Source organism: Rhinatrema bivittatum, chromosome 6 (assembly GCF_901001135.1).
Source record: "Rhinatrema bivittatum chromosome 6, aRhiBiv1.1, whole genome shotgun sequence".
NCBI classification, from domain to species: Eukaryota; Metazoa; Chordata; class Amphibia; order Gymnophiona; family Rhinatrematidae; genus Rhinatrema; species Rhinatrema bivittatum.
Genome location: NC_042620.1, coordinates 18,547,345 through 18,570,641, shown reverse-complemented (window position 1 = coordinate 18,570,641; position 23,297 = coordinate 18,547,345). Strand labels below are relative to the sequence as shown.

Below are 23,297 nucleotides of genomic sequence, written 5' to 3'. Positions count from 1 at the left end.
AACTTGGCCAGAGGAGTGGCTTCGATGATAGAGGCCAGGTGTCAATTCTGGTTGTGAAATTGGTCAGCCGACACAACTTCCAAAGCCAGTCTTACCAAGATGCCCTTTAAAGGCTCGCTCTTGTTTGGGAGTGAGTTGGGGTAACTGACCAGTAAGTGGACCCACCACTAACCAGTAAGCGACCCACCACAGGCGCAGGTTGGAGGGTCGCCTGAGCCTACTTAGGGGGGCAGCCTCGTGCTGGCTGATTGTACGGCTTGGCAAGTGCCAAGTTGAAGTCACAAAAGGGCACAGCTGGGTACAGTTGTCCCTGCATGACTCCTTGCTGGGCGGTGGCAGGGGTCGAAGGTTTTGGCCCCTTGCTGGGCGGCAGCGGGAGTTGTGCATGTTGACCATTGCTGGAATCGCTAGGCGGGTGACCTAATTGTGATCATCTTGCTGGGAGGTGGCAGGTGGTCTTTGGGGGGGTGATACAGCTTGGCTTGGACACTGCTGGTTTGTTAAATAAAGCTGCGGCCTTGTTGATTCCAGTTTGGTTGTCCTGTATTTATTGTGTGGTTATTCTGTGAAGGGCGAGAGCGGAGGGAAGAGAGAGTCCTGGCTGCCTACATTATGTTTGTCCATACACATGTATCAGGTGCGTATGCATAAGGGCGGGTGGAGAGACAGAGGGACATATGGGCAGACACAAAAACTTTCCGTGATTTCCTCTTCCCTGGCACCATGCCACTGTCCTAAATTCCCTCTCCCACTGTTACCCAAGGAGATTTTTTTTGGGCAATGGTTGCTCTGTCGGACCCAGTGGGGCTGAAATGCAAGCAACTATGCCACGCAACAGCATGTGCTCCCCACGCTTGTTTTCTTTTCACACCCAGTTTATGTATATAAATCAAATCAAAATATTGTGCTAGGGTCATGGGTAGGTTACAGGATCCCTGGTAATTTTCTCAGTCTGGGATTTCATGGCGAGGAACTTTCCATGGTGACCTCATCAGCCATGTATGTAACATCATGGATTGTAAGTGCATTTCCCAGGTGATTGCATGGTCCCTGTACTGCTGCGTTAGTGATGAATCATCGCGTAGCAAGACATTGATTTCTGGTAAGCGGGCTTTCTCTCGCTGCTGTTACTGTAGGACTCCAGCCTCTGACTAGAACAGGCAATAATCAGAGATGGAAGGGCAGCCATCAGAGTTGGGAACGAGCTCCGAGTACCTTTTTGAGTCACACGTTGTAATTAAAGTGGTGATAAAATCATTCTCCAAGGACAAGCAGAATGGTAGTCCTTGCACATGGTTGACATCATTGGATGGAGGCCCGGTCCGGAACTTTGATCTCAAAGTTTCTAGAACTTTCAGACATGCCTTACGGAGCATCTGCAGCTGTAGCCATTACCTTACCCTCTAGGCAGAGTCCCTCAGTCTTTTTTTCCGTGGAGCCATGTGGTTGTGGGAGCCGTGTGTGTCACGGTATTCAGCTTTGCTCAGATTTTTTCTAGCGCTGAAGCTGTTTTTCTTTCCTTTCCCTTAACGGTAGTTTTATTTTATTTTCCTTTTTTCTCTTCTTTCCACTGTCTGCCAGCCGCATGGCGGGCCTTAGTCGCTGTGCAGTCTGGCAGAGTCTATTACTATTCCTTATTAAATAAATACTGCACCTGTAGTTTAGTATCTGTGTCCTCTCCTTCCTCTGCCTGTTTTTGTACCATTGTCAGGTGCTGGCAGAACTGACTGAATGCAGTCCATGGGTGATCCGTGTAGGCTACTGAGCCTGGGAATTCACCTGAGTTCTACCTGGGCAGAAATTCCATGTCGTTTCACCAATCAGTCGGCATCGATGGAGGTTCAGACAGTGAAGAGAACAAAGACCACACCTTTCCTGTGGGGGGGAGAGCTTATCCTCCCCACATCCAAAGGAACTAGTCTCCATGGGAAGGAGCCCTGGATGACATAGCCTCCCCTCTTGCTTGCCTGCTATGGCAGTGCAGTCTTCTTGAGAGAGAGGGTGAGCAGACGCTTGGGCAAGCAGCTTGCTGCCACACCTTCGGTGCGATGCCCAGTATCGGTTGCCCATGCATATCTGTGACCAGTGCACTGGGCGCCCTCGTTGCCATCAAGGTGCATGTCCACCCTCGATGCTGCAAGGGCCTTCTGTGCCGTAGGCATAGTCTCAATGCGCTGGAGTCATTGAGTGCCTTAGGCCTCGATGTGGCGGAGTAGCGTCACCGACCTCTGGTGTCGGGGACCAGGACTGCCATCGAGCGCCATGGCCTCCCACGATACCATCGGAGCTGCCCTTGATGCCTCAGTGGCCATCTGTGCCCTCAATGCCATCTGTGTCCTCTGGGTCTTCGATACCCTCTGTGCCATCAATACAATAGATGCCCTCGATCCCATCGAGGTGCGTATGTGGCTACCCTCGATCCCGTCAAGTTACGTGGCCTCTATGCTGCAGCAGCCCTCAATGCCGTAGAGGTGCATGGCCTCAATGCCACAGCCGCCCTCGAGGCCATTGCGGTGCGGAGCTGCCTCAATACCATCGACGCCCTTGAGACCATCAAGGTATGGGGCCGCCGATGACATTCGTTACTGCTCTCAATGAGGTCAAGCACCATTAACGAGACACTCGGATTGCTGTTGAGTGCCTAGGTTGTCCTCAAAGCCATCAACCGCCCAGGGCTTTTGAGAGCCCTTGAGTGCCACTGAAGCCCTTGGGCAACAGGGGTTTCGGCCTTGGATGGCTCGAGCACCGAGGTTGCCATTCACTCAAGACACCCCGGGACACCGAGATATCAAGGCACAGTGGTCTGGTGACCTCCAGGCTCCTTGCATGGGGCACCGAGGGGCATCCTGCTTTCCCATCACTGGCCTATGGCTATTAGGCACCATGGTTACCGATGATCTTGGGGTCTGAGCCGCTAGGATTGGGGGGCATCGGAGGCCCTACCTGGATTTATGCACCATCATTGCTAATGAGTGCTAGCGAGGCTATCATCAGTCATAGCTGCTGGTGAGGGATGCCATCGAGCTCAGAGCATCGATGCCCTCGGACAGATAGGTGAGCTGAGGGGAACCGTCGATGGCACTGGCAGTCATTGGTTCCTTTGGGCATCGATGAGACGTGTTGGGGCTGCAGAGCCTCTGCCTGCAGGCGCCCCTGGCATTCTTGGTTGCTGCCAGTCCATCGATACCTTCGGACACCAGGGTCTCTATCGGTGCTGCCGGGCTGTCTGTGTCCGCGGGTGCCTATGGTGCTGGGGATGGCACTATATACTGTTGAACTGATCAAGTTACAGTCAAGCACTGTCGAAGCCCTTGGTGCAGCGTCGTTTGGTGCCCTCGATGTGATCCATCATTGGTGAGCACAAGAGGGCTAGTGCCATCACCACGGTGGGCACCAGTGGATACGGTTGGATGCCGCAGGACATGACCATAGAGCACCATGGGTACTGTCGGACACCATGGACTTTGCTGCTGCTGTTCCATGAGGGATACAGAGGTATGCCATTCCCAATGCAATTTCAAGGGCTGTATCCAGCCTCTTGGAGCATTATCAGATACTGAAAGGGGAGATGCCATAGAACGCCACCCACCACATACCATAAGCAGAGCACCAGTGGTATTGGGGACTCCGTAACACCGTTCGTATTCACTTCACTGGGCGTTAGAGTGACAGTGGAGTGCAGCTTGAGCAGTTGGGTACGACAAGGCATCTGCTCCAAGCTGCTTGGGCAGTGGCAGGCAGTATTCTCCCTGCCTGTGAGGTACTCGCCCATGCCATGGTTCTGCCATTGTCACGTCAAGGTCACAGCCTCCTTAACAGTTCTGCACCACAAAGTGCTGAGGAGCACTGGCAAGGAAGGCGTCATCACACACTCTGTGATTGCATTTTGGCAGTGTGCAACCAGTGACTCTAACAGGTGGTACTAGGTCCTTGCTGTGCCATGGAATTCTACCCACAAGTATGGCGAGTGGGTTCGTTTGTAGGCCAACCATCCTTATGAGCAATAGTCGGTGTGCTTTTACAGAGGAGGACTCTGTTCTTCAAGTTGCCCTCTACCTTATGGGTATGTGTGTGTGTGTGTTTCCCTGTGTCGAGCACAACAGGTTGTGTGCTACGGCCACAGGACGGACCTAGGACTGTGTTCCTGGTTGAACCCTTAGGGGAATAGCCACTAGGAGGGTAGTGTCGGGAGTCATCTCCTTCTTCAGAAGAGGGATATGTCTTTCAGCCCTTCCCAGGTCACAAATCCCCTTTGTGGGGAAGCCCCTGGGGTTCCGACCCTTGCAGGGTACCGCTGAACTGGAGCCTCAATTCTTTGAATCGAAGCCTCTCCTTGTAGGCGAGGACCAGGGAATAGCAGCGGTAATCATTGGACCATTTTTGCTGGGGTCCCTCTGTTAATTACCATGGTGGCTTACCCCATTTGAGGGTAGCAGCCAGTGACAGGTTGGTTGCTTCTGATCCAATAATAAAAAAAAGTAGTCCAAGTGCCCTTAACTAAAAACTCACCTGAGCTAAAAAATTCTAACGTATCCCTATCAATTAAAAAGCAGAATGAAAATACAAACAAAAAACAAACTTTGAAATGTTTGTATGCTAATGCCAGAAGTCTAAGAAGTAAGATGGGAGAATTAGAATGTATAGCAGTGAATGATGACATAGACTTAATTGGCATCTCAGAGACATGGTGGAAGGAGGATAACCAATGGGACAGTGCTATACCGGGGTACAAATTATATCGCAATGACAGAGAGGAGCACCCGGGAGGAGGTGTGGCGCTTTATGTCCGGGTTGGCATAGAGTCCAACAGGATAAACATCCTGCATGAGACTAAATGCACAATTGAATCTTTATGGTAGAAATCCCTTGTGTGTCAGTGAAGACTATAGTGATAGGAGTATACTACCGTCCACCTGGTCAAGATGGTGAGACTGACAGTGAAATGCTAAGAGAAATTAGGGAAGCTAACCAAATTGATAGTGCGGTAATAATGGGAGTCTTCAATTACCCCAATATTTACTGCATAAATGTATCATTGGTAATTGCTAGAGATATAAAGTTCCTGGATGGAATAAATTACATTTTTATGGAGCAATTGGTTCAGGAACTGACAAGAGAGGGAGCAATTTTAGATCTAATTCTCAGTGGAGCACAGGATTTGGTGAGAGAGGTAATGGTGGTGGGGCCGCTCGGCAATAGTGATCATAATATGATCAAATTTGAATTAATGACTGGAAGGGGGACAGAAAGCAAATCCACGGCTGTCGTGCTAAACTTTCAAAAGGGAAACTTTGATAAAATGAGAAAAATTGTTAGAAAAAATCTGAAAGGAGCAACTACAAAGGTAAAATATGTGCAAGAGGTGTGGTCATTTTTAAAAAATACCATCCTAGAAGCACAGTCCAGATGTATTCCACACATTAAAAAAGGTGGAAAGAAGGCAAAACGATTACCGGCATGGTTAAAAGGGGAGGTGAAAGTAGCTATTTTAGCTGAAAGATCTTCATTCAAAAATTGGAAGAAGGATCCAACAGAAGAAAATAGGATAATGAATAAGCGTTGGCAAGTTAAATGTAAGACATTGATAAGACAGGCTAAGAGAGAATTTGAAAAGAATTTGGCCGTAGAGGCAAAAACTCCCAGTAAAAATTTTTTAAATATATGCGAAGCAGAAAGCCTGTGAGGGAGTCAGTTGGACCGTTAGATGATCGAAGGGTTAAAGGGGCAATTAGAGAAGATAAGGCCATCATGGAAAGATTAAATGATTTTTTTTTGCTTCGGTGTTTACTGAAGAGGATGTTGGGGAGATACCTGTATCAGAGAAGGTTTTCATGGGTAATGGTTCAGATGGACTGAACCAAATCACGGTGAACCTAGAAGATGTGGTAGGCCTGATTGACTAAAGAGTAGTAAATCACCCGGACCGGATGGTATACACCCCAGAGTTCTGTAGGAACTAAAAAATGAAATTTCAGACCTATTAGTAAAAATTTGTAACCTATCATTAAAATCATCCATTGTACCTGAAGACTGGAGGATAGCTAATGTAACCCCAATATTTAAAAAGGGCTCCAGGGGCGATCCGGGAAACTACAGACCAGTTAGCCTGACTTCAGTGCCCAAGGCAAGTCTTGCCTCACTAATCTGCTTCACTTTTTTGAAGGAGTTAATAAAATGTGGATAAAGGTGAACCGGTAGATGTAGTGTACTTGGATTTTCAGAAGGCGTTTGACAAAGTTCCTCATGAGAGGCTTCTAGGAAAAGTAAAAAGTCATGGGATAGGTGGCGATGTCCTTTCGTGGAATACAAACTGGCTAAAAGACAGGAAACAGAGAATAGGATTAAATGGACAATTTTCTCAGTGGAAGGGAGTGGGCAGTGGAGTGCCTCAGGGATCTGTATTGGGACCCTTACTTTTCAATATATTTATAAATGATCTGGAAAGAAATATGACGAGTGAGGTAATCAAATTTGCAGATGATACAAAATTGTTCAGAGTAGTTAAATCACAAGCAGATTGTGATAAATTGCAGGAAGACCTTCTGAGACTGGAAAATTGGCATCAAAATGGCAGATTAAATTTAATGTGGATAAGTGCAAGGTGGTGCATATAGGGAAAAATAACCCATGTTATAGTTACACAATATTAGCTTCCATTTTAGGTGCTACCACCCAAGAAAGAGATCTAGGCGTCATAGTGGATAACACATTGAAATCGTCGGTTAAGTGTGCTGCGGCAGTCAAAAAAGCAAACAATGTTGGGAATTATTAGAAAGGGAATGGTGAATAAAACGGAAAATGTCATAATGCATCTGTATCGCTCCATGGTGAGACCGCACCTTGAATACTGTGTACAATTCTGGTCGCCGCATCTCAAAAAAGATATAGTTGCGATGGAGAAGGTACAGAGAAGGGCGACCAAAATGATAAAAGGAATGGAACAGCTCCCCTATGAGGAAAGACTAAAGAGGTTAGGACTTTTCAGCTTGGAGAAGAGACGGCTGAGGGGGATATGATAGAGGTGTTTAAAATCATGAGAGGTCTAGAACAGGTAGATGTGAATCAGTTATTTACTCTTTCAGATAACAGAAAGACTAGGGGGCACTCCATGAAGTTAGCATGTGGCACATTTAAATCTAATCGAAGAAAGTTCTTTTTTACTCAACGCACAATTAAACTCTGGAATTTGTTGCCAGAGGATGTGGTTAGTGCAGTTAGTATAGCTGTGTTTAAAAAAGGATTGGATAAGTTCTTGGAGGAGAAGTCCATTACCTGCTATTAATTAAGTTAAGTTATATAATAACCACCGCTATTACTAGCAACGGTAACATGGAATAGACTTCGTTTTTGGGTACTTGCCAGGTTCTTATGGCCTGGATTGGCCACTGTTGGAAACAGGATGCTGGGCTTGATGGACCCTTGGTCTGACCCAGTATGGCATGTTCTTATGATCAGTGATTGTAACTCACCTCTCAACTGGAGAGTTGAAAGGTTTTTCAGGATCAGGAGGCTCCGAATCCTGTTGTTTTCTTGTCCCATCAGGAAGGATAGATTTGACTGGGTTCCAGGACAACTCTTATGGGTTCCCCTCTGGATGCCCAGTTGTCCACCCCTACAAGGGGTGTCTCTTGTTCTTCGTTTCCTGGAAAAGGGATGTCACTGCGGTAGCATTCTCCTTAGGTCGTCCCTGTTTTGTGATGGAGCCGTTCCAGAGTAGCTCTCCAATGAAGATTAGAGGTTTCTCCCTTCCAAGAGTCACCTTTGATACCTGCTGAGCTCAATGGGCACTTTTTGATAAGGACCACTATTATCAGTCATTCTTGCCTTATGGACCCCTACCTCAGTGAGGAGGGTTCTAGTCCATCTAATTAATAAATAGGCCTTTCAACCTATCGCCGTATCCATGGCTGAAGGAGTTGGGGGACAAGGGACCTTGCAATAGAGGTGCTGCTCTTTGATTGCAGTGGCTTGCAAGCTATACTTCCACATTTTAGGGATAACCCTTTCTGCAGACAGGGGAGTCCTGGTTCATGATTGTTCCATTTACTGGACTGCATGCTTCTTTGTGGGAAATATATGTAATCATGGCTGAGGTATTAATATCTAAGCCAGGTTTGTGGCAGTCTGTTCCGAGTTCACACTGACCATGCCCTGGTACCCTTAGAGTTTCCCGGCTGGTGATGAAATCCTGTTTGGCAGGGATCTTCACTTGTGGCACCCCAGCTTCCTGTCTCTTGGTGGAGAGTTTCTGGATTTCTTCCCTGGAGGATTTGCTCTCAGATTCAGGTGTTCCAAGCAGACTGACGGCTCTATCTCGGTGGGTACCTCCCTACTGGAATTGGCAGTGAAGTATTCACGTGAGGTTGAGATATACAACATAGAGACTTGTTCTTACCCCTGCAGTCCAGCGGTTTGCCTCCTTGTGTTCTTTGCTCCTTCCGACTTCCAGTTGGAATGTTGAAGGGCGGGAAGGAAAAGTGTTACGACTGTCGCTGCCTGACGTCTTCCTTCCGCCCTCCTTAACTCTTTGGCGACTCCTCCCACGGTTGATGGATGTCTGGCTGCCCCGGCATCTGCCTGCCGTCCTCTCCGGCGTCCCCGGTCCGGCTTGGGCGCTGCATCCCGCCATGTTGTTCAGCTGCCATAGGGCGTGCGCGCCGCGCGGCCCTGCTTCTTATTCCTTCTTTGGCGCGAACCTCAGGGGCGCCCCCCTGTGATGACATCACGCATCCAGGATACAAAAGCCTACTCTATTTGCTAGCTAATCGAGTTAGCAAGGGGTGAAGGGACTCCTTACGGATGGGATTCGCTCTCTGTACCTAGCTACTCTGCCTCTCCTTAATTGGACTTACTCTATCGGGGTACCCACTCCTCGGGGGCCTCTCTCTTTTCTTTCAGGTCGCTGTCTGGAACCGGTACTTGCTCCTCGAGGGCCCATGTTCCCGGACTCGCTGCCTGAGCTCCACTTCTGCTTGGAAGGAACCGCTGCCTATACCATCAGTGAGTTACAATCTAAATTCTCTCAGAGCTTTTCCCTGGAACCAGGTACTCGCTCCTCGAGGGCCTGCCTCTATTCCAGCTTCTGTGTTACCTTCCAGGAGAAACCGCTGTGTGAGTAACTTTACCAACGAGGCTCTATACCAGAACCCGGTGTATGCTCCACTGTACTCACTATCTCAGTTTCTCTCCACTACAGCACAGCTATTGAGGGATCGCTGTTCCAGTGTCCTGAGGGACTACAAGCCCAACCGGGCTTCATCTCTACTCACTACTGCCACCTCTGGTGGCTCCTCAAATCTGTTTAATAAAAGATAATTCTGTGTTGTGTGTCCTAAAGCTGAGTCTGACCTGTGGCCCCTCACGGGACTTCCCCACCTCATGGGCATGGTCAGCAGCCACAGTGTCCAAGGGTCCACCCAAAACCTTACAAACAATAACAAAAAGCTAAGACATTTGTGGTATATCTTAGAATATACTTGCAGGGAAATATACACCACTTTTTCCTATATTTTTGCCAAGTTCTGACCAGTACTGCATTTAGCTTTTCTCACTTCGCTAGATTGTCCAAAGTGTCTTCCTGCGCACCTGAGCTATCCTGTAGACAGGGTGGATAGCCCTGCCCTTGACTGGGTGCAGTATGGGTGAGCTTCAGGCCTACCTTTTTCCCCTGCTCTGAGGTTTGGGCTAGCAATCCCATTTAGAGATTGCCTTTCATCCCCTGAAACCCTTGATGCTGTTCTGCATGGTCAGCTATGTCTGGTGCTTTGGGTTGTAGGGTCTGTTACAGACCCTGCCATTGTTGGTGATTAATCTTCCAAGCGTTGCTTGGGTTTTTCTGCCCGTTGTGCTTATCAGCCAAACACGGGCCACACTTCTGCAGATGCATTCTGTTCTTTGGATGTCAGTGGACTGCAGTTTCTTTCTGGGAAGCTCTTGGGCCCCAGTTGGTTTTTCCGTTAAGAACATAAGAACATGCCATATTGGGTCAGACCAAGGGTCCATCAAGCCCAGCATCCTGTTTCCAGAAGTGGCCAATCCAGGTTATAAGAACCTGGCAAGTACCCAAAAAACTAAGTCTATCCCATGCTACTGATGCTAGTAATAGCAGTGGCTATTCTCGAAGTCAACTTAATCAATAGCAGGTAATGGACTTCTCCTCCAAGAACTTATCCAATCCCTTTTTAAACACAGCTACACTAACTGCACTAACCACATCCTCTGGCAACAAATTCCAGAGTTTAATTGTACGTTGAGTGAGTGCGTTGAGTTTAATTGTGCGTTGAGTTGATTAGCTTTAAATGTGCCACATGCTAACTTCATGGAGTGCCCTCTAGTCTTTCTATTATCCGAAAGAGTAAATAACTGATTCACATCTACCCGTTCTAGACCTCTCATGATTTTAAACACCTCTATCGTATCCCCCCTCAGCCGTCTCTTCTCCAAACTGAAAAGTCCTAACCTCTTGAATCTTTCCTCATAGGGGAGCTGTTCCATTCCTTTTATCATTTTGGTCGCCCTTCTCTGTACCTTCTCCATCGCAACTATAATTTTTTTGAGATGCGGCGACCAGAATTGTACATAGTATTCAAGGTGCAGTCTCACCATGGAGCGATATAGAGGCATTATGACATTTTCCGTTTTATTCACCATTCCCTTTCTAATAATTCCCAACATTCTGTTTGCTTTTTTGACTGCCGCAGCACACTGAACCGATGATTTCAATGTGTTATCCACTATGACGCCTAGATCTCTTTCTTGGGTGGTAGCTCCTATTATGGAACTTAACATTGTGTAACTATAGCATGGGTTATTTTTCCCTATATGCATCACCTTGCACGTATTCACATTAAATTTCATCTGCCATTTGGATGCCCAATTTTCCACTCAGAAGGTCTTCCTGCAATTTATCACAATCTGCTTGTGATTTAAGTACTCTGAACAATTTTGTATCCTCTGCAAATTTGATTACCTCACTTGTCGTATTTCTTTCCAGATCATTTATAAATATATTGAAAAGTACGGGTCCCAATACAGATCCCTGAGGCACTCCACTGCCCACTCCCTTCCACTGAGAAAATTGTCCATTTAATCCTACTCTTTGTTTCCTGTCTTTTAGCCAGTTTGTAATCCCCGAAAGGACATCGCCACCATGCCTTTCTATATGTTCTGTGATTTTGATGTTTAGAACACTTTCCACTATTTTTCCTGGCACTGAAGTCAGGCTAACTGGTCTGTAGTTTCCCGGATCACCCCAGAGCCCTTTTTAAATATTGGGGTTACATTAGCCACCCTCCAGTCTTCAAGTACAATGGATGATTTTGATGATAGGTTACAAATTTTTACTAATAGGTCTGAAATTTCATTTTTTAGTTCCTTCAGAACCTTGGGGTGTATACCATCCAATCCAGGTGATTGTCTTGTAACAATGAAGGAAACTACAAGGTCTTCATCCAAGAGTCCTTCTCTTGTTTACATCTCTAGACTTTTTCCTATATCCAGAAGGTTCTAGACCTAATGTCGTTGCCAGGGTTTACTGATCCGAAACCCTGCTTGTAATTTTTCAGTGATGTGGAGTATGTTTCTTGCTGGCACTCGCATCCCTCCTCTGCCTTAGGTGCCCCTGCTACGCATGGGGTTTTGTGTCTCAGTCATTTCTGTGGTTTTCACTTTGTAGAACCCAACTCTTTTCCCACTTAGACACCTTTGTGGGTCTGCTGCCTCACAGACAAAAGGAAGAGAGGTAGTGCTTTGCTTTCAGCATGGGAATCAACTATATGTGAGGACTACCATCCTGCTTGTCCTTTGAGAAAGCAGAGTTGCTTACCTGTAACAGGTGTTCTTCTCGGACAGCAGGATGTTAGTCTTCACGAAACCCACCCACCTCCCCTGGGATTTGGGTTTTCCATGTCTTAGCTATATTATGGACTGAAGGACTCTGCCTAGGGGGCAGGGTGATGACTACAGCTGCACATGCTCAGTAGGGCATATTTGAAAGTTCTAGAATCTTTGAGATCAAAGTTCCATGCTGGGCTCCATCTGATGATGTCACCCATGTATGAGGACTAACATCCTGCTGTTCTCGGAGAATACCTGTTACAGGTAAGCAACTCTGCTGTCCTGTGCGGGTCCCGCCTCAGTGCTGAGAGGTGTCTGCTTTCCTTTACTTAACACATTTCTTTCTTATGTTGCAGTGAATATGTTGCGGATTTGTTGGACAGTGGGAGAGAGAAGTTCCTGGTATTTGCTCATCATAAGCTGGTTATGGATGCAGTATGCAAAGAGCTGGGGAGGAAGGTAGGTTTGCATTATTCATGTCCCCTAATTAAGAGTCCCCTGTGGCTTGTTTTTTTATTTCCCCATATGCTTCTTTGGCTTTGGTTAATAAATCAGATTTTTGTGGCATTTCAAACAAAGGCTGATTGCGTGACTGCCATTAGAGAGACTCACCTGTGATCTGAATAGGTACAAAGTACGGCGGAATGAGCTGCGGCAGAGCTAACAGGAAAACCAAGTGGGCTAATTGACCTGTGATCTTCAGTAAAGATGTGTGTCAGACCTGGCACTAAGAGGTCCATGTTCCTCAGTGTCTCATGGAGGCAGGTAGGATTTAAGAAGTGCCATATTGGGTCAGACCAAAGGTCTATCAAGCCCATCATCCTGTCTCCAATAGTGGCCAATCTGGTGCACAAGTACCCAGCAGAATCCCAAAGGTTCCAGTTAGAGAGAATATGGACCATCACCTACTTGTAGCTGTTGTTTCTGCTAAGTATAATTCATTATTCCCTGTACGTACCCGGATCAGTCCAGACACCTGGGTTGTGACTCCGCACCAGCAGGTGGAGACAGAGTAAAACTTGTCGGGCTCCCTACATATAGTAAGGTGCCACCCACAGCCCCTCAGTCTTTCTCTGTCTCCAGCAGTTGGGGCAGGTCCACCCACAGTCTCTGGGATCCCTGGGGTTCGATTAGCTAGTCAGGAATAGATAGAAAAAAAAAAAACAAAACAAAAACATATAAAGAAAAAGAGGATAGTGGATTCCCTTTTTTATTTTTCAAAAAAAAAAAGAAGAAATTTTTCCTGGAGCTCCTGTTCGAGGTGCCTCCCAGGGGGGTTGCAGATCCTGAGGGGATCATCCTCCCCTGGTAGAGGCCGCTGCTGGGGTCGAGGACCCGGCCCCTCTGGCAGCAGCGTTGGGGGTGACACCGGGGAGCCCGGTTCACTCACCCCCGGTGGAGCCCGGAGGCCTTCAGTACCTTGGACAGCGGATAAAGTAAAAAAAAAAAAAAAAGGTTTCTTTATTTTCTGCGCCGGCTCTCTCTCTCTCTCTCTCTCTCCTGCGCGACGGTGTGTTCAGGGGCGTTTTGTTTTTCTAGTTGCGGCGTTTTTTACTGATTGGTAGTTTTATTGCCCGGCCGAGATGCCCGTGGGGTCTGCCTGCCGCGCGTGCGGCTCCGCGCGCACGCGAGTATCGCGGGACGGGATGTGTTCTAGCTGCCTCGCCGGAGGCGAGGGACCGTCCGGGGGCGATCGGGGGGGTCGGACCCGGGCGTCCCGTTCGCCGCCGCGCGTTGCTTCAGCTCAGGAGGGAGGGCCGGATCCGTTCCCGCTTAGCGCGGGAACGGCGGCCATTTTGTCGTCGGTCCACGAGGCGACTAGAAGGGCCATGGATCATGGCACCCAGCCTCCTCCTCTCTCTCCCCAGCCTCGGGCCTCGGCGGGGGCGCCTCGGGGTACCCCCGATTCGGCTGATTGGGGCTCGGAGGAGGGGCACTCGGACTCGGAGGAGTCTTTTTCGGAGGATTTTAGTTTTTTGTTAAAGAAACTAGCGAAGTATCAAAAGGAGCGGCGCAGGCACGGGAAGGTGCCAGGAGCTGAAGATGGACGTTCTCGCTCCCGGAAGAGGTCGGCCCGCCCTAGGGACATATCGGTGCCCCCGAAGGACAAGCGTCCGGCGCGAGGCGCACCCCAGGACGCGGATTCGGAGTCCACTTCCTCGGAGGAGGAGCGGTCAGTCTCGGGGGCGCCTGGAGGGCCTGAGGGGCCCGATGATCAAGGTCCAGCGCTGCCGGGCGCGGGCAAGGGCGCGCTGACGGGGGATGGGGACGACCCCAAGGTCGTCCGCCTCTTTAAGAGGGAGGTGCTTTCCCCTCTCATTCCGGCGATCCTCGATGAAATTGGAGTGGAGGCCCCACCGGTGGAAACCCGCCAGGGGCCTAAGATGGACCCGGTGCTTCTGGGGCTCGCGGGCCCTACGGTGGCGTTCCCGTTCCATTTTTCTGCGTCCGACATTCTTTTCCGAGAATGGGACACCCCGGAGCTGGGCCTCAAGGTAAGTAAGGCCATGGATAAGCTGTATCCTCTGCCGGAGGATGCTTTGGAGCTCCTGCGGCTTCCTCGCGTGGATGCCGCCGTGTCGGCGGTCACCAAGAGATCGACCATTCCCGTCACAGGCGCTACGGCGCTGCGGGATGTCCAGGACCGGAAGCTGGAGGTACAGCTCAAGAAAGTGTTCGAGGTGTCAGCCCTGGGAGTCAGGGCGGCCATTTGCAGCAATTTTGCGTTGCGGGCTGGGCTCCGCTGGGCCCAGACCTTACAAGCGAATGCTGGTCTCTCAGAAGGGGAGGCTGCTCAGGCGGATCTTCTAGAGGCGGTAATCGCTTACAGCGCTGATGCCATGCACGATTTGCTGCGCACCTCGGCCAGGGCTATGGTGTCTGCGGTTTCAGCGCGCCGTCTTCTTTGGCTCCGAAACTGGGCGGCGGACGGTACGTCTAAGGCTCATCTCGGCGCCTTGCCTTTTAAGGGAAAGTTGCTCTTTGGGAAGCAGCTGGATGATATCATGCAGTTCCTGAGTGAGAACAAGGCTTTTAAGCTACCGGAGGACAGACCACGACCTAGACCCAATTTCTCTACACGGAACCGTTTTCGAAACAACCGTCGCCAGAGGCCGCAGAGGTCAGCTGGGGCGGGTCAATCCTTCCGAGGAGGCGCTGTCCGATCTTCCACCTGGTCTCAGTCCTTTCGGGGGAAGAGATTCAACAGGTCAGGGGGATCCTCGGCGGGATCCGGGGCCAAGTCGGCCCAATGATACGCGATCGGTTCGTTTCTCGGCGAGGGCTCAGGAGGCCGTTCCACTGGTGGGAGAGCGCCTCGAGCGTTTTTACGAGGAATGGACCAAAATCACTTCGGACCAGTGGGTGTTAGACGTGATAAGACACGGTTACGCGTTAGAATTTGCACGTCTCCCCTGGGACAAGTTTCTCGTCTCCCCCTGCAAGGCCGTAGCCAAAAGGGCTGCCGTGCGGGCAACCCTCCAGCGTCTGGAGGCTCTGGGCGCCATCACTACCGTTCCGCCGACGCAACGGGGCATGGGAAGGTACTCCATTTATTTCGTGGTCCCAAAGAAGGACGGGGCGTATCGTCCGATCCTCGACCTAAAAGGAGTCAACCGGTGCCTTCGTGTTCCCCGGTTCAAGATGGAAACGATTCGCTCGGTAGTGGCTGCGGTTCGCCCGGGCAAGTTCCTAGCGTCCCTGGATTTGACGGAGGCGTATCTCCACATAGGGATTCAGCCAGCCTATCATCAGTACTTGCGATTTTGCATCCTGGGCAAGCATTTCCAGTTCAGGGCTCTTCCCTTCGGTCTAGCCACGGCTCCACGCACCTTCACCAAGGTTATGGTGGTGGTGGCTGCTCAGCTCCGACGGGAAGGGCTCTTCGTTCACCCTTACCTGGACGATTGGCTCATTCGGGCCAAATCCGAGCTGGAGTGTCGGCAAGCGGTGACCAGGGTTCTGCAGCTCTTGCGGTCGCTTGGTTGGGTGGTCAATCTAGCCAAGAGTCACCTTCAGCCCACCCAGAGGTTGGAATATCTGGGGGCCTTGTTCGACACCAAGGAGGCCACGGTATCTTTAACTCAGGACAGGGTCCTCAAGCTCCAGGGACAGGTGAGGCACTTGCTCGCCCTACGATGCCCTTTGGTCCGCGATTACCTGATGGTCTTGGGTTCCATGGCGTCGACACTCGCCTTGGTGCCCTGGGCTTTTGCTCATCTGCGACCGTTACAATCAGCATTACTTTCCCGCTGGAGGCCGGTCTCGGAGGAGTTCCTGCGCCTGCTGCCTCTCACGGACCGCGCCAGGGCCAGCCTGCAGTGGTGGCTCTGCCCCAACCATCTGACATGCGGAGTTTCTCTGATCCTGCCCACCTGGACGGTGGTCACGACGGATGGCAGTCTGTCAGGTTGGGGAGCGGTCTGTGGGGGGCGCTCGGTGCAAGGTCTGTGGTCAGCCCAGCAATCGCAGTGGTCCATCAATCGGTTGGAAACCAAGGCGGTGGCGCTGGCGTTACAAGCTTTTCTGCCGTGGATACGGGGTCAGGCGGTACGAGGCCTGTCGGACAACGCCACCACGGTAGCCTATATCAACCGCCAAGGCGGGACAAGGAGTCAGCAAGTGGCGGAGGAAGCGGCTCAGTTGATGTGCTGGGCAGAACGGCACCTCAGCAGCATTGCGGCGTCACACATCGCCGGCGTCGACAACATCCAAGCGGACTTCCTCAGCCGGCACCGGCTGGATCCAGGGGAGTGGGAGCTACCGGAGGTAGCATATCGTCTACTCTGTGCCAGGTGGGGTCAGCCACGTCTGGATCTGATGGCCACCGCGCAAAACGCAAAGGCTCCGAGGTTCTTCAGCCGTCGGAGGGAGCGGGGCGCGGAAGGGGTCGATGCACTCGTGCTTCCTTGGCCCACGGACGTGCTGAGCTACGTGTTTCCCCCGTGGCCTCTGATAGGCAAGGTGCTCCGACGGATCGAGTTGCATCCGGCAGCGGTGATATTGGTGGCGCCGGAGTGGCCACGGCGTCCGTGGTTCGTGGATCTGCTGCGGTTAGCGGTGGAATCTCCGCTCCGTTTTCGGGGAGACGCGGCCATTCTTCGTCAGGGACCCGTTTGTTTGGAGGACGCGGATCACTTCTGTCTCGCGGCTTGGCTTTTGAGAGGGCGCGCCTGAAGTCCAAAGGGTACTCCGAGGCAGTGATCACCACGTTGTTGAGAGCTAGGAAACAGTCCACGTCTTTGACCTATATGAGGATCGGGACGGTTTTTGAGGATTGGTGTAGTGCTCACGAGGTTAACCCCATTCGGCCGGAGGTGCCGGAGATTCTCGCTTTTCTTCAAGAGGGTCTCTCGAAGGGGCTGTCCTGGAGTACCCTGAAGGTTCAGGTGGCTGCCCTTGGCTGCCTTCGAGGAAAGGTCCGGGGTGTGTCCTTGGCGGGCCATCCAGATGTGACGCGGTTTCTGCGGGGGGCAAAGCATCTCCGCCCGCCAGTCCGGAATCCATGTCCCTCCTGGAATTTAAACTGCGTGCTTTCGGCTCTTTGTGGGTCGCCTTTTGAACCTGTCAAGCGAGCGACGTTGAAGGATTTAACTCTGAAAACAGTGTTTTTGGTCACTATTACGTCCGCTCGTCGGGTCTCGGAGCTCCAAGCTCTATCTTGTAGAGAACCCTTTTTGCGTTTTACAGAGACAGGTGTCTCTCTGTGGACTGTCCCCTCCTTTTTACCCAAAGTGGTGTCGTCGTTTCACTTAAATCAGTCAGTCGATCTTCCCGGGTTTTCGACCGTGGATCCTCAGGCCAGGGGAGCACGGGAACTGCGGAAACTGGATGTCCGTAGGATTCTAATTCGTTATCTAGAAGTTACAAATCCTTTCCGGGTTTCCGATCACTTGTTTGTTCTCTGGTCGGGGGCTCGTAGAGGATCGGCGGCTTCCCGGGCCACGATTGCGCGTTGGCTCAAGGAGGCGATTGGTTCAGCGTATCTTCTGCAGGGCATGTTGGCACCCAAGGAGCTTCGTGCCCATTCGACTCGGGCGCAGGCCACGTCGTGGGCCGAGGTTTCTAGTGTGTCCACCCAGGAGATCTGTAGAGCGGCAACGTGGAAATCGTTGCACACTTTTACGAGACATTACAGGCTGGATGTCCAGGCGGCTGAGGCTCAGGGGTTTGGGGCGAGTGTTCTCCGAGCGGGACTCTCTGCTTCCCACCCTGGGTAAATTGGCTCTGGTACATCCCAGGTGTCTGGACTGATCCGGGTACGTACAGGGAAAGGAAAATTAGTTCTTACCTGATAATTTTCGTTCCTGTAGTACCACGGATCAGTCCAGGCTCCCGCCCGTCTGTGTTTTGTAGTTCTGCTAGAAAGAGAGAGAGTCTGCTCGGTTGATTCTTTGGCCATTGTAGTTTGCAGTTTTTGCACGTTGTGTTTTCTGGTTCTGAAGGTTTTCGGTTCCAGCTCAAGGGGTTGTTGTGAATTGGCCTCAATTTTGGGGTTTTTTCTAGTTAGCTAGTTTTTGGCTTTTATCTGGCTTTGACATTACGTGCGACTGAGGGGCTGTGGGTGGCACCTTACTATATGTAGGGAGCCCGACAAGTTTTACTCTGTCTCCACCTGCTGGTGCGGAGTCACAACCCAGGTGTCTGGACTGATCCGTGGTACTACAGGAACGAAAATTATCAAGTAAGAACTAATTTTCCTCTATGAAAGCTAAACATTTTTATATTGCTACAAAGGGTACACGGAGTTTACAATCTAGTCAACAGACAGACATTGAGGACAAGGCTACTTTAGTGGGTCAAGGATCTTTGCCTTCTAAATTTAGAGGGGTGGGGGTGAGAGTCTAGGAAGGGGATGATAGTAGGATCATTTACTTCTGCTAGATGAAGTAAGAAAATATGTTTACATTTCTTTTCTGCATTCCATTTACATTCCAATGCAATTTACAATCATAAAAACAGCATATAGAAAAAATCGATGTGTAACATAAAAGCTAGATAATACATATATTTCAAAAACAGTACATAAAATACATTATAACAAAACTACCCAACATTCATCCCATTAATTCTCCCAATACAGCCACCAATCCCCTCCTCTCCCCTGAGTTGCTAATTTAGAGCAGAATAATCCAGAGTTGATCTAAAAGAAGAAGTTACTTATTTATTTATTTTGAATTTTTCTATACCGGTGTTCATGTACGGGCTACATATCACATTGGTTTACATTGAAACAAACAGTTTTGCGTTAAAAAAAAGCATTACATAGAACAGGGGATACGTGAACTGGGATCCAAATGTACAAAACTGGGGTTAAAAGCAAATACAACTGCTAGTAATACTGCTAGTAATACAAACTGCTAGTATTACAAATTGATTGAGTACAAACGGCTATTAAGATACATGAACGTCGCATGAAACAGAGAGAATGGGTTATACGTATAAAATGTACTAACTGCTGTTTTTCTGGAAAAGCTTGGACAAACCACCATGCTTTCAGCAGCTTTCAGAAGCATAGCAAATCACCCACAGAATACAGTTATACTGGAAGGGCATTCCACTTCTGGGGTGCAGCCAACAAAAGCATCGTAGATCTGTTTCATATCTCACTTCCCTTACTCCTGGGTCCATAAGGAGGTCCTGTTGCGAAGAACTCAGAGCTTTCAAAGGTAAATCTTTTTTTAGAAAACTGGGAGCCATATTATAGAGGGCTTCAAACAATATCACTAATAATTTAAATTCCCTGTACGTACCCGGATCAGTCCAGACTGCTGGGTTTTGCCTCCCTTCCAGCAGATGGAGACAGAGAAAAACTTGAAGAGCACCCCCCTCTTAATCTGGTGTGCACCTGCGTCTCTTCAGTATTTTTCTGTCTCCAGCAGATGGAGGTGGTGCAAAACTTGCAGTCTTGAACTTACAAAAAAAAAAGAGAGAGAGTTTTTTCTTTCTTCTCGGCAGATCAAGCAGGATAACAAAGTAAATCCTCCCAGGGGGTTGGCAGGTCCTGGTGGGACCATCCCCCCTGGCAGCAGGTATACCCAGAGCTGGGGTTGGATACCCTGCTTGCTCTTTGATTTCGGGAGGCTCTTGGGGTGAATACCAGTCGTCCGGTCCCTCCTCCTCCTTTGTCCCGGACCCGGAGAAGCCAGCGTACCTCCAGCATACTCAGATAATGAATTTGGTGTTTCCCCTTTAAAAAAAAACGAATAGGAGGTGGAATCAAGCTGCGAGCTTCCTTTCCTTGCTCTGCCGCGGCGACTGCCAGTTCAGGGCAGTGCTTTGTGGTAGCTGCATTTTTGGCTCCCGGATTCCGTTGCCGTTTGCTTCTTCGGCGCTTCTTTACCGCCAGCCATGCCACGTGCCTCATGGTGCTCATGGTGACTAAGACCCGCGGTGCACGCGAATGGCCAGACAGGCAGGAGACCGCGGCTGCCTTGTTCCTACTGAGTGCGGGAACGGCGGCCATTTTAAGTTCTTTTGCTGCCGCATCAAAGCAGGAGGGAGAGGAGATCTCCCGCCTCATCTTTCTCCTGCTAATTTGAGCCCTGGGAATCCTCGGGGCTCGTTTCTGGATTGCCTTAATGATGACCCCAAGCCCATGGAAGGGGGTGTTAGGGGCCAACCTGCCTTTACCGCAGACTTTGTGCTATTGATGCACAAAGCTTATCTGGCGAGCCAGTCTCAGCAGGGTGGGGCATCAGTGTGCAGGCCGACGGATGGTCCTCCACCCTCGAAGATCCCCAGGCGGCTGGAGCTGCAGGGAGCAGTTAGGCTTCGGAAGATCCTGGGTCCCTGTGAACCTCCTCTGGGAGAAACGGGCTCCTTGGAACATCCAGGACCTGATACTTCTGTGCCTCCCCCCCCCCCCCCCCCCCCTTCACTGGGGTTGATCCGGGTGAGGAACCAGAGAAGACCTTGCCATTGGATGGCGACGATCCGAGGGTCATTCGCTTATTTCAGAGAGATGAGCTTGACCTGCTAATTCCACAAAATCCCCAGCCGAGCTGGGGATTTTGCTTCCTCAGGACACGGTGGTCCCTGTTCTGGCTAGGTTGTGTGGTCTGGCTATGACATTCCAGTTTCATCCTATGCTCCAACAACTGATGATCCGAGAGTGGGATACTCCTGAATCGAGCCTGCGAGTGGGACGAGCTATGGACAAGCTCTATCTGCTGCCTGAGGACTCCTTGGAACTCCTCAAGGTTCCTAAGGTGGACACTTTGGTGTCAGCTGTCACCAAAAGGATAACTATTCCGGTGGCAGGAGCAGCAGCTTTTAAGGATCTTCAGGACAGAAAGCTCGAGGTCCATCTCAAAAGAATCTTCGAGATGTCAGTGTCACGAGTGGGCTCCGGTCAGGAGTCGAGAACACCACTAACAGGGGTGTCTCCGGGTGGAGAGAGGCAGGGTTGCAGAAGAGTCCAGATGCTGGCTGGTGCAGGCAGGAATGAATGAACCCTATGGGCAAGTGGGAAGGTGGAATAGGCAAATGGAGTTTCACACTGACTGGGGATACCTAATATCAGATGCATGTAGGTAAGGATGAACTTGAGTACTGGTACTGCATGAAGGTATGTGTGAATGTGAATGCAGGTACAGGTGTACAGGAAACTGGAACTGGGTGCTGGTAAGGATGAATTCAGGAAGCGTGCAGGTAAGAGTGATAATGGCTGGAGGTATAAGTGACTGAGATGAGAAAACAAGACTGACAGAGAACGTTACAGACAAACCAGGACAGCACTGACAATGAACATGAAACACATAGGCCCGAAGGCAGCAGAGCGGGGCAGAGGGCCCGTAGGCCACACACACACGGTAGGCAGAGGGCCCGTAGGCCACAGACACACTGTAGGCAGAGGGCCCGTAGGCCACACACACACGGTAGGCAGAGGGCCCGTAGGCCACAGACACACTGTAGGCAGAGGGCCCGTAGGCCACACACACACTGTAGGCAGAGGCCCCGTAGGCCACACACACACTGTAGGCAGAGGGCCCGTAGGCCACACACACACAGAAGGCAGAGGCCCCATAGGCCACACACACACACAGAAGGCAGAGGGCCCGTAGGCCACACACACACAGAAGGCAGAGGGCCCGTAGGCCACACACACACAGAAGGCAGAGGGCCCGTAGGCCACACACAGAGCAAGGTGAGTCAGGTCAGAAGGCCCGTAGGCCAAACACAGCAAGCAAGGCAATACAGAACAAGACAGAAGGCCCGAAGGCCAAACACCGCAAGCAAGGCAATAGAGAACAGGACAGAAGGCCCGTAGGCCAAACACCGCAAGCAAGGCAATACAGAACAGGACAGAAGGCCCGAAGGCCAAGCACGGGAGGCTAGAGCAGGGAGCCCAGGCGAGCTCGATGCTGAAGCGCCGATGGTACTGCTAGACAGGGTTATAAAGACAAGACTGGTGTATAGAGTAGACAGGAAGGAAGGAGTGGGCCAGCCAGAAGGACATGCTCGTGGAGGACCTCTGGTGGTGAGGTGGCTACATAGCAGGCATAGCCGTAACAGTCAGCACTTGGTGTTAGGGCTGCTGTCTGCAGCAGTCTTATGCAGTGAGCGAGCCTAAGGTGGGTTCAATAAATCCTCAGTGCTAGAGATCTATTTCCTCAGGAGTCGGAGCATTTGGAGGCAGTGATGGAATATGTCACGGATGCATTATATGACCTCTTCCGTACCTCATCCAGGACTATGGTGTCCGCGGTTTCGGCCAGAAGGCTCTTGTGGCTACGCAACTGGTCTGCCGATGTGTCTTCTAAGTCTCAGCTGGGGGCGCTCCCCTTCAAGGGCAAATTCCTGTTTGGGGAGGACTTGGAGCAACTGATAAAGTCCTTAAGTGAGAATAAGGTGCATAAGCTCCCTGAGGACAAGCCTCGGGAGTTTTCTCCCTCCCCACTCTCGCTTTCAGAGTCAGAGACATTTCCGTCAGAGTAGGGCACCCCCCCACCACAGAGGCAATCATCGGGGAGATCTCAATCTTGGTCTCACGCCTTTCAAGGACGCAGACCGAACCGCGACGGAGTCAATCAAGGGTCTTTGGGACCCAAATCCTCTCAATGAGATAACGCCGATCCATTCCTCCATTCCTGTCATAGGTGGACGGCTGTCCCTGTTTTAGAAGGAATGGGTCAAGATAACATCGGACCAGTGGGTTCTAAACATCATAGAACACAGCTACCCTTCAGAATTTGCTCAGCCTCTGCGAGACCTGTTTGTGATTACTCTCTGTGGGTCACAGGTAAAGAAGCAGATCGTGAATCAGACCCTTCACTGGCTGGAAGGTCTTGGGACCATTGTTCCTGTTCCTCCAGATGAGTGCAGGACCAGGAGATACACCATCTATTTTGTGGTGCCCAAAAGGGAAGGCTCTTTCCGTCTGATTCTGAATCTCAAGAAGATGAACAAAGCTCTCAAAGTACCACATTTTGGGATGAAAACCCTATGCTCAGTCATTGCGG

The 23,297-nt window shown here is 50.4% G+C and overlaps 1 protein-coding gene across 2 annotated transcripts in view; it reads left to right on the top strand.

Moving 5' to 3' along the window:
* The window catches only part of SMARCAL1 (SWI/SNF related, matrix associated, actin dependent regulator of chromatin, subfamily a like 1), a 192,129-nt gene that overhangs the window by 136,110 nt on the left and 32,722 nt on the right, over positions 1-23,297 (top strand). For both annotated transcript variants that reach the window (XM_029605117.1, XM_029605118.1), the window contains exon 13: positions 12,192-12,294. In XM_029605117.1, the coding sequence (XP_029460977.1) occupies positions 12,192-12,294 (103 nt within the window). The remainder of the gene's footprint in view (positions 1-12,191; positions 12,295-23,297) is intronic.